At 37.8% G+C, this 11180-nt stretch overlaps 1 protein-coding gene across 1 annotated transcript; it reads right to left on the bottom strand.

The window, feature by feature from the left end:
* Positions 1-7093: 7093 nt before the first annotated feature.
* Positions 7094-9314, bottom strand: LOC115221708 (zinc finger protein 2 homolog). Its single transcript, XM_029791912.2, has one exon. The coding sequence runs from the start codon at positions 9052-9054 to the stop codon at positions 7459-7461; it is 1596 nt and encodes a 531-aa protein (XP_029647772.1). The 5' UTR covers positions 9055-9314; the 3' UTR covers positions 7094-7458.
* Positions 9315-11180: the final 1866 nt, after the last annotated feature.

Genomic DNA, 11180 nt, shown 5'->3' on the forward strand with positions numbered 1-11180 from the left:
AACTTATTTTTCCAAACTTTCCCTGATTAAAAGTGTGTAAAATGCCAACTGTTCAGTGTAGTTCTCCACTTCATGAGGCCAGAGTTAAACTGATTTCTTTGGTGCAAAGCAAACCAGAGTTAGATATTTATATTAAAGCTAACTCTAGTTACCTATGCTCAAAAGTGTTCCAACCAGGACCATCCTGTTTTGTATACCTAGGATGAATTTATCCTATGTGACACTGTTTCCAAAAGGATAGATTGTAATTTGAGAGATCTGGTATCTATTTCTAGTAGGCTGAACAACCATATAGAGGCTCCATCCTTGGTTCACCTTAAACAGGTTCTGAGTTGGTGCAAACATTAAACTGTTGTAAGCAGGGGGAACACTCTTTAATTAACAAGTGTTTTTGTTTGAACCCTTCACATCGCATGATAGCTGTCCCTTTTAATTAAACCCGTGTTTATTGCATTTAATGTTGTAGCCATTATCAATCTAATTGGGAACAATTACGTGGAGAAGAACTGATGCTATTAGCTCAAGGGTGAACATGATCTTCGGCATTTCTGAAAGTAAGGGAAACAACTCTAAACACGTTTCAATTTAATTAAGAACTCAACAGTAAAACAGACATCACTGACCTTAAAATGGTGAGGAGAATCACCATGTAGATGTACAATATTGTATGAAAAAAATCTCAAATGAGATGCTATCTCTATGGAAAGTAATAGTTAAGCTAGTGTTAACATATTTAATGTAATTAGCACCAAGAATCTAATTAGAAACATTTACGTGGAGAGGAAAAGACATTAGTTAATGACTAATTGTATCATTTTTAATTATTTCGATAAGGGAGACAACTCTGGTTTAGCTTTTGGTTTTATTAGACTCAAAGAAATTTCATTCTTGGCAGCAGCTCATCTCTGTGAGATTTATTGTCATAAAATCATTGGTTGAAGAAGCCAAGAAGACAACCTCAACATGATAGCTAAATCTCCCTCCTATCATTACACAGAAAAGAACAGATGGATTATGTAGCCCGCGGCACACTATTTCTGAATAAGAGACGAGGTCATCAGAGCTGGAATATCTTTGATCTCACATGACCTCGTGCAATAGATACACACATATAAGGGAGGCAATTCGTATACCCCGGGAATCACAACTACATTTTCTGTATATATTGAACTTCGAATTGCTGCAATGCTCAAATAATATAAATATGGTTCGGGTATCTGAGGTCAGTTTAATGTATTGCCCTGTGTATACTTACACATACAGTCCATCATTTTTCGTTCACACATTCTGTCTATTTTACTCTTTCACTTTATCCGACACCCACAATGGGTTTATTATATATTTTAGCAACTATATGTGTACACAGATGTCTGCAACACCAAATTGTGGGATTCAAGTCTGGTATCAGGTGGGAAGAAAATCAATTATTGTGATGTAGGAGAGTTTATGTGTGTTTATCAAGTGGTAGCATTAAGACAGAGATAACCTGGACCAAGCTTTGGCTGAAACAAATCCAAGTTCATGGTTCTGCAATATTGTTTTTTTTAAAGCAAAGAATCTTAGAGGTTTGTCCAATTTGGCAGTTTTCTTCCCATAAGACTATTTCAAGCACCAACAACTCCAGACTAAATGAGTTAAGCTGATGTTTAGAACATCTTATCGAAAAATTCTGAAGGAACGTTTGCTGTAGATGCAGTCTGAAGGGAGTTGGTACCAAAATGGTTATGAAGAGGTAAAGTAACATCAAATTGGCCAATCTATCACCCTTCACCTTTTAGCATTGAAACTGGACATATTAGGCCAAAATATTTGCCTGTTTTGTTTAAACTGATCAGATCTCACACTTATGCTACAATGTCATTCTAAGAATAAACAATCACATCATTGAAATCTCAAAGCTATGAGATAAGCCATGATTAACTCAAAACAATGAGAAGAAATAAGCACATTTCAGAGAGTAAACTGAAAGTAAAGGGTTAAATAATAATAATTTGGGCAGAAAACCAGCAATTTAGGAGAAGGGTTAGTGAATTAAATTGATCCAAGAGGGATGAGAAGCCTAATCAACCTTGATGGGATTTGAACTCAGAATGTAAAGGCCTGGAAGATATTCTGCAGGATGCTTTGCTCAATGCTCTAATAATTCTGCCAATCAACTGTCCTTATTGCAAATAATTTCTGACTTAGGTAGAAGACCACAAATTATGGATAGGAAGAACCGGTTAAATCAAGCCAGCGATTTGACTGGTACTTATTTGATCGATTCCAGAACAATCAAAGACAAATTTGACACCAGAGGAATTTAAAATCAATAATAATAATAATAATCTTGGCTATATCATTCTAGAATTTTGAAATATCATTATCATTTTGTCAGATTTTCTGAGCTGACAAGGTAGAGAACACCACCTTGCTCCCAAGTATCAGTTTTGGCAGGATTTCAATGGCTGGACATCTATCTTAATGCTTACCACTTTACAGAGGCTATTAGGTACATTTTTTTCATGGCACCATAGTGTTACAGAACCTATCTTCCTCTCAGCAAAACCAAAGAGCCTGCTCAAGGCCTGCATTATTGCTGCTTGATATAATGCATTAACCAGCGGGTGTGTTTATTGCAGTAGCAACTCTGATAGGTTCGCTTTGTCGTTGATATGGCAAAGGAGAGGGCGCTGCCGACACTGAAAGAAGACACAAGTCAATCAAGTGAAAAAAATATTGTAAAAATAAAAACAACAACAACAACAAAACATGACAGTGAGTATAATAAAAGAAAGACAAAAATGAGAGGAACAACTTTTTACATAGGCCCAAGGCCCCTGATTTATAGAATAGACTGAAATGGGAAGTTGCATCATTCATTCCCACTTTTTGGGAACGTATAAAGGTAACAGTTTTGTCTAGGTGAAGGTTATAATATTTTTCATTTTCTTTACATGGGCACAAAACTTTGTGAGTGTGTGATGGGAGAGGAATAGAGAAGTGGTGGCATTCATACTTTCTCACAAAGGAAATTTTGGCAATGCAAGTGAAAAATTACAATTATGAACATTGATGAAAATTACAGGGAAAAAAATGACATTAAAAAAAATAATAATGATAAGCGAAGATGTTGGAACATTACAAAGATGGTATGATGATTATACAAGTTGATGAGGAACTGGTCAGATTGCAAGAGTCTTTGAGAAATAGAAGGGGGCAGGGAGGAAGAAAATAATACCCTCCTCACCCACAAAAAATTTAGTAGGGAAACTCAGATATGAGACTGAAAATTTTGGTTCATTTTATACAATGTCTTTCAGATTAAGTTGGTTTTTTTTTTTTTTAAGGAGGTATTTATGTAGAGTAGGGGATAAGCCCCTCCCCATCTATTTATAGATTATAACATCTCACTAGCACCAAGCCATAAACCCAAATTACACCTCATTCAACTGTTTTCTCATCCCACATGTTAAAATGATAAAAAAAAGAAGTTAAAAAATAAAGAGGATGGGAGCAGATTTGGGATATTTTAAGGTTTCAAATTTGACAAGCAAAGAAAAAAAAGTTATAAATATGTTTTTTTTTTGTTTTCTGATCAACTCTAATTGAAATTGCAGCCAAGTTTTGGATTCTCATTTGCAGCCATTTCTCTTCACTTACATCACTAATGATCTCCGGTCTGGAAAGCCATAAATGTCACAACATCCTATTTTCTCATTCCCCAAACATTATTAGGTCAAATGGCAATATTTTATCAATTCTACACCCCCTTTTAAGTTCAGTTTTAGAAATTTGGGTTTTTGAACAATTTTTTCCCCCAGTTCAAATTCTGTTTTTGTCTTCTTTTTTTTTAAATTCACTTCCAGGTTTGTTTTAAATACTTGGTAAGAATATTTTTTTTTATAACTTGAATTTAATGTTTCAAAAAATTTTTTTTTCTTTTTTTCAAAATTAAACTGATATAAACTTCAAATTTTCTTATCACAAAAAAAAAAAAAAAAAAACTGGCTTTAGATTATGGTAACATTAATTGCAACAGTTTGACATTTAAAACTGATAAATAAAATTAAAATAAAGATAAATTGTAATTCCTATCTCTGGTAAAAGGAACACACAAAGCAAGAAGAAAGTGACAGAGTGAATCATCAGATTGTGTGTGTGTATATATATACATACATACGGACTCACACACACACACACATATGATGATAATGATGATGGTGGTGGTGAACCAAAGGCTGGCTCATTTTGTTTTCTTGCTCTCACAATAAGATATGATTGATTAAACTTTTGTGTCCAATTCAGAGAAAGATTGAACTTCTCTAGTAATAATAATAATAATCCTAATAATCTCTACACAGGCACAAGGCTACACCTGTTGAGGTAGGGAGGGAACAGTTTAATGAAACTGTATTATTTGACTAGTACATATTATCGATCCCAGAAAGATGACAAGCAAAGTCAACTCTGATGTGATTTGAACTCATGATTGTAAACGAATGCACACACTGCAATGTCTTAGGACAAGAATTTCTCGCATTGGCACAATTCCATGTTGGCAGAAAGGGGGTGGGGGTCATTGTCAATTGAATCAACCTCAGTACATGACTGGTATCTTCTTTTACCTTTCCATTTAATCAATGGGTGAAAAAGGGATTTGAACTCAGAACATAGCAAGACAATATCTTGCCCGACAGCTCACCCTTTCTGGCACTGCGACACCAATGACTCACAGAAGAAAAGAATTTCTTTTGGTTTCGCCCAAAATTTCAGGCCTTGTGCCACTGCTACACATCATCATATTTCGGAAGAATCCCATTAAACCCCTTAAATACACTCAGCAGTTGTTGTTTACTTGCTTTTAGCCATGTTCCTAAAATTTTCATCAAACTTTTCCCCCATGACCTTTTTTGATGGGTTTCAATTCTCACTCAGGTCACAGAAAACAAAAATGTCACCAAAGACTTTTGGAATGGGAATAAAAAACAAAAAGTTGACAGCAATTGGTGTGTTTTATATTATTTAATAGGATTCTTCCAAGATATAACAACAAAATTCTGATGATAGTTTGTAATGACAAGATGAGGCCTCCCGGTTCGAGTGGGGGGGGGGATTACAATTGATTTAATGCCAGTACTTGGATGGTCCTTGTTTTATTGATCCCAGGAGGGTGGAAAGCAAAGTTGGGCTCAACAGAATCTGAACCAAACAAAATACCACAAGTTGCTGTTTGGTGCTCTACCAACTCTGCCAATAAAAAGAAATTTGTAACAGAGGCACAAGTCTGGAGGGGAGCAGGGGTGAAGGGAAGGGTAGGTGTAGCCAATTTAATCAACTTCAATACTTACAAGTTCTAAATTTTATCAACCATGTCAGGATAAAAAAAAAAGCAAAGATAACCAGATTTAATAATTCTGTTCATTGAGCACCTTGGTGGCCCATTCCTAAAGAATGGGCCTCATTGAGAGAATCAACCCCCAGTATTATATACAGGAACTCGTTTTAATCATCAGCACCCACCGAACCATGGAAGGCCAAATGATCCTCAATAGGACTTTTATATTCAGAGTGAAGACTGAATACCGCAGAGTATTTTGAGTAAAGTTCAGGCTGTGAGGAAATGAGTGATGGGTGGGCTGCTGTATGGATGCGCTTTGAGGAGGAGAAACAGTTTCAAAAGGGAGTAAAGTGGTTTGTTGTGAAGAAGAGATGGAGAATGTCTACTAATGGTACCAAATCTATGGTTTGGGATTTAGAAAGAAGGCCAGCAATGTTGACGGGAGGGATTTAGTCAATATCACTGATCCCAGCACTTGTCTGGTGGAAGCTAAGCCTCAGCAGGATTTGAATTCAGAATGTAAAGAACCGGAAGAAAATCATAAAGCATTATGTCTGATATTCCACCAATTCTACCAATCCACTGCCCCAGTTACTGAATAAGCATCAAGTATTTAGTCTGGCTTTTAGCGATTATTTCTAGCACAATGAGTAAGCTGGTCTCTGTTGGTTTTAAAGGTGAGTGACCGGTTGTTTGACCAACTGACTTCTACAATCATTGAATGTACAAGTGGCTGAATATTCCACAGACACTTGTACTCTCAATATCCAATGATCCACTGTTTGTTTTAAAAGATGAGTATGGTGAGATTTGAGGAAGAATTGGCTGCTATTTTTACAAGTTGATGCTACCTCATCAAATAAAGTCATTCTTAGTAGAGACTATTACCATTATGGCATTCTGTCAATTCACCATCACTGTGACCACCACCACTAAATATGTGGAATTTCTTATGTGAACCATGAAACATACAATTTATAAGGGATGTAAAGTATGTTGGGCCAGGGGAAAGGGGGCACTGCTGAGTAAAATGCTATGTTTTTTAACCCCAAGTTAATTCTGATCAAAGTCATTCTAGCCACCATTCTGTCTTTTTTACATTATCCATTGTTCTTCCCATTTTTAAAGTTTGAAGGGGATTTGCCTTCCATTTGTAGCAGGTCAAGCAATCATTAATGCATATCTTTTGACTATGACATTAGCAATGTGGAAAATCAAAAGCAGAAACATAGATTTAGTTGTGTGAAAGAAGTTACTGCTATACGTTAGCAAAACACTCGAGTCCTGGTTGCTTACATTGGTAAAAGTTCAGTTTACGAAGGGATTAAACTGATTATCAATGCTGACCAAACCCAACCCATTCACCTATACATCCATCCAGACCCTGGAAGGATGAAAGGCAATGTCAACTCTGGAGGGATATGATCTTTGAATCAACAGGGGTAAAACTAAATGTTATAAGGTTTTATAATTTATGGCACTACTATTTCCAACCACCCTAATAATAATAATAATAATAAAATGCTGGCAGGCACAAGGCCAGCAAATTTGGGGGGGAGGGAGTTAAGTCGAGTACATCGACCCCAGTGTTCAGACTGGTGCTTATTTTATCGACCCTGAAAGGATGAAAGGCAAAGTTAACCTCAGCGGGATTTGAACTCAGAATGTGAAGATGGACGAAATGCTGTGAAGCATTTGTTCTGGCCAACAATTCTGCCAGTTCGCTGCCTTATATGGTAATAATAATAAGAAGAAGAAGACAAAGAAAAATGGTGATAGTAGTGATAATGATAAAAAGGTTTACTTGGCATCATTATAATTGGTTTTAAGAAAAAAAAATGGAAAGAACTTAAAAAAAAATACTAATAATTATTATTATTAATAATAATAATAATAATGATAATAGCAATCTACAGTGTTTCTAATTTCATCAAAAGTTTAATACAAACAAACAGCAGCTTCTAACCTAGTTTGCTTGTGTATGTATATGTATACATACATACATGTATATACACGGGTGTGTATATATATCATACACGATAAATATGTATACACGCACACACACACACACACACTCGCACTCACACTGAGTATGTGAGTGCAGTTATTTTATGAGTGAATGGTGATTTCTTCATGATTCAGAAAGTTGTCCCTGTGATGCCATCTTCACGAATATCTTCAGCAATATCTTCACCACTCACACCCCATAAGGACTCGGCAACGTCTCGGAATATCTTCACCATCTCACTACGTGGTATGGCCTTCTTCACGGTTGGCTGGTTTCCAGAATGTTTGCTGCTGTTACTATTGTTGTTGTTGCTGCTGCTGCAGTTGTTGTTGATATTGCTGCTGCTGTTGTTGAGATTGATATTGTTATTGCAAGTGATGATGTTGTTGTTGTTGGTGTTCATGGCAGTTCCGCTGCCGCTGTTCCTTCTGAAAGTCTTTTCGTTCGCAGACAGGGAGGCCATCACCTCGGACACCGTGTGGTTCGGAGAGACGTGCTGCATTGGATCCTTATCAATGATCATGTGTTTGTTGTTCTTGTGAGAGTAGGTCGGCTGCAGGTCGGGGGAGGAGCGGATGCCAGAATGCTGCTGCTGTGATTGTTGCATGTGGTAATGGTTGTGGTTGTGTGCAGCAATCGTGTTCGTCGTGGATAGCTGGTGGTGTTGCTGTGGTGATGGGGAATGCGACGGAGAGACGGACGACGACGACGATGCTGGGGAGTTCTCGTTCATGTGATGGATATTGTTGCCAGGAGACATAAACAGCCTGCCCATGGCAGCAGCATCTAATTCGGCAGAGTGAGTTGCCATGTGAGCCGAGAGCAGCGAGGACTGAGGGAACGACCTGTGGCACAGGTAGCAGGTGTAAGGTTTCTGCCCAGAGTGCACAGTCATATGTAACGCCAAATTAGAAGAATTGGTAAAAGCCTTTCCGCAAACTTTACATATAAAAATTTTATCTCCACAATGTGTTCTCATGTGAGTTGCAAGGTGGGCCGACTGGGAGAAGGTTTTATCACAAACATCACACCGGAATGGTTTCTCACCTGAATGTGTCCGCAAATGCATAGACAAATTGGAAGAGATGGAAAAAGATTTATAACAAATGTCGCACTTGAATGGCTTTTCCCCAGAATGAATTCTAACATGGCGTGACAATGCTGAAGAATCTGAAAAGGCCTTGTAGCACTCTGGGCATTGATAAGGTTTCTCTCCAGAATGGATACGCTTGTGGGTGGCAAGGTTTGACAGTTGGGTGAACGACTTGTCGCAGACATTGCAAGAAAACGGCTTCTCGCCCGAATGAACACGCATATGAATAGCAAGATCTGAAGAACGTGAAAAAGTCTTATCACAAAGGTGACAGGTGAGCACTTTCTTGCCCAAGTGCTGCATTTGTACATGCTCTGCAAGAGTGCATTGGTCGTGAAATATCTCTTGGCAGTAAATGCATTTCAAATTGAGAACATGCGAAGGAGAAGTCGACAGGTTCAATAGAGATGTCTTTTTGGATATGTTATTCTGCTGCTGCTGCTGATGCTGATGCTGCTGTTGTCGTTGCTGCAATTGTTGCTGCTGATGCTGCTGTTGCTGGTGGTGTTGTTGTTGTTGTTGCTGTTGCGAACAAGCCCTGAAGAAAGCTTCTCTGGCATGGTGAGCTTCATGAAGCATCAAATCCGACTTTTGGTTAAAAATCTTTGAACAAAAGTTACATTTGAAACCCATCCTTCAAAGTCTTAGACACAACAGTTTAAAACAGACAATCAATCTTCAGATAAACACACCAGAGTCTAAGTCAGACACAACCGTCTTAACTAGACACAGAGCTTTTGAAGGGACTCACTCTATTCTTGAAGATTCATAGGCAAAAAAAAAAGTTATTCCCCAAAATCAAAAAAAAAAAATTGGGGGAAGGAATGTTAGAACTGATAATTTTAAGAATTTAAGGTTTGAATATTCCACAAGACGTCAGCAAATTTTGACAGCACCTGGAATAGAAAAGAAAAAGAGAAATATTAGAGAAAAATCTCTTAATATTAATTCAGAAATAGAAACGAAATTTAAAACTGAATATTTCTGTCTATCTTCATCTGATATCAGTCCTACTTCATTTTGCCTGTTAAAATTTGGTTTAACTTTTGGTCAATTATAATGAAAGGGGTCAAGCTTTAACCAGCCTGCCACTTACCAGGCATGTTGTAGATCTAATGAAGCCTAGCCTTTTTTTCAGCAGATTTGGCTGTTATTTCTTGCAAGTCAGCAACAGGCTCATCTTAAGTGAAAATAGTTTGGAAAGATATATATTTTCCCTTATATATCCTACCTTCGTTATGAAGGTTAACGATAAGAAATTCCAGAAGCTATCATATCAATTTCTTATAATGATTTAGAGGAGACAGGGTAGAAGCCATAACATTGACCAGGGTCTGAGACTGGGGAAGGAAGTTATGTGGGGGCTAAAGACACGGCCTTGATACCAACACAGGTTATCTCTTAAACCCAGGCAGTAGATTAAATCTACCAAACAAGAACAGACAATTTCCACTGAGATCAACCCAGACAGAAAACATGGACTGAAGGGGTAGTGCAGCAGAATTGAACCTAAAGCCAGATGTAGTTACTACAAAGCCAACTTCTTAAACTGCACAACCATACCAGTCTCAATCAGTAGCAAAGACTGTGTGTGTGTGCAATCCATTTGGTGTTGGTCAGCTTGAGAAAGCCACTTCCTTGCAGAGTTATAGCCATATTGATAGAAATAATACGACTCAGGTGGTTTTGGGTATATTTACTCCACTGGTTTTGGGTTCCAATTCACTGCAGCTGCTTTGTTGCACATTGGAGCTGTTCACATCCTGTCATTATCACAGTGTTCTGCCTAGGGGTAAGGCAGTTACTATAGCAACAGGAGTCACCGGTAGGACTCCTACTCCAACAACATCCATATATATTTCTACAAAACTGGTGATTCTTAACCACTACACAGAATTGCTCACTGTTAACATCTTAGGCAACAATTTCTGAGTGTCTTCAGAAAAATGACATGAAGCAATCTTGCAAGTTATGTGGTGACCTCACCAGTGCCATGTAAAAGGTACCCAGTCTACCCTGTAACGTGGTTGGCATTGAAAAGGTCATCCAGCTATAAAAATCATACAAAAGTAGAGAGTGGAACTTGATGCAGTCCTCTGGCTTACCAGCTCCAGTCAAACCATCCAACCCTTCACGCCAGTCTATCAAAACAGACATTAAACGATGATGATGATGATGAATAAATTGAGCAGTGACAGAATGACGGGAAAGCTTCATACAATATACGACAAGTACTGAGTAGTCTTTCTCTCAATTGTTAAACCAAAAATGTGTGTGTGTCTGTATGTTAAGCTACACACACACACACAAGACGTAACTGTGTCAGTTAAGAAGTTCAGTTTCCCCTTCAAAACATGCCTTCATTTGTGGCCTTACTGCATCATGACCAAGTCCCTTTTACTATGGTGTTAGGCTGACCAATGCCTTGATAGTGAAATTTAGATGAAAAGTGAACGGAAGCCAGTCATGTGTTTGTGCCCAGTACCTAATTCTTAGGATTCCAACCTAAAAGAGGGGAAAAATACCCGAAAACCTATCACTAATAGGCAGTGAGTGATCTCCTATATGGCTGCTTAAACTGCTAGAAATAGCAGGCAAATCTCCCTTAAAGTGAATCATCATCATCATCTTCAATAATGAAAGACATACTGGATAATGTAATTCTAGATTTCCTTAAATAGAGAAGGCCATGGTTGGAATCGAAGTTGATCTGGTGCTACACAATATTCCATTCAGAAGCAAAACCATTTATGTCTTGA

Source organism: Octopus sinensis, linkage group LG18 (genome assembly GCF_006345805.1).
Source record: "Octopus sinensis linkage group LG18, ASM634580v1, whole genome shotgun sequence".
Classification (NCBI taxonomy): Eukaryota; Metazoa; Mollusca; class Cephalopoda; order Octopoda; family Octopodidae; genus Octopus; species Octopus sinensis.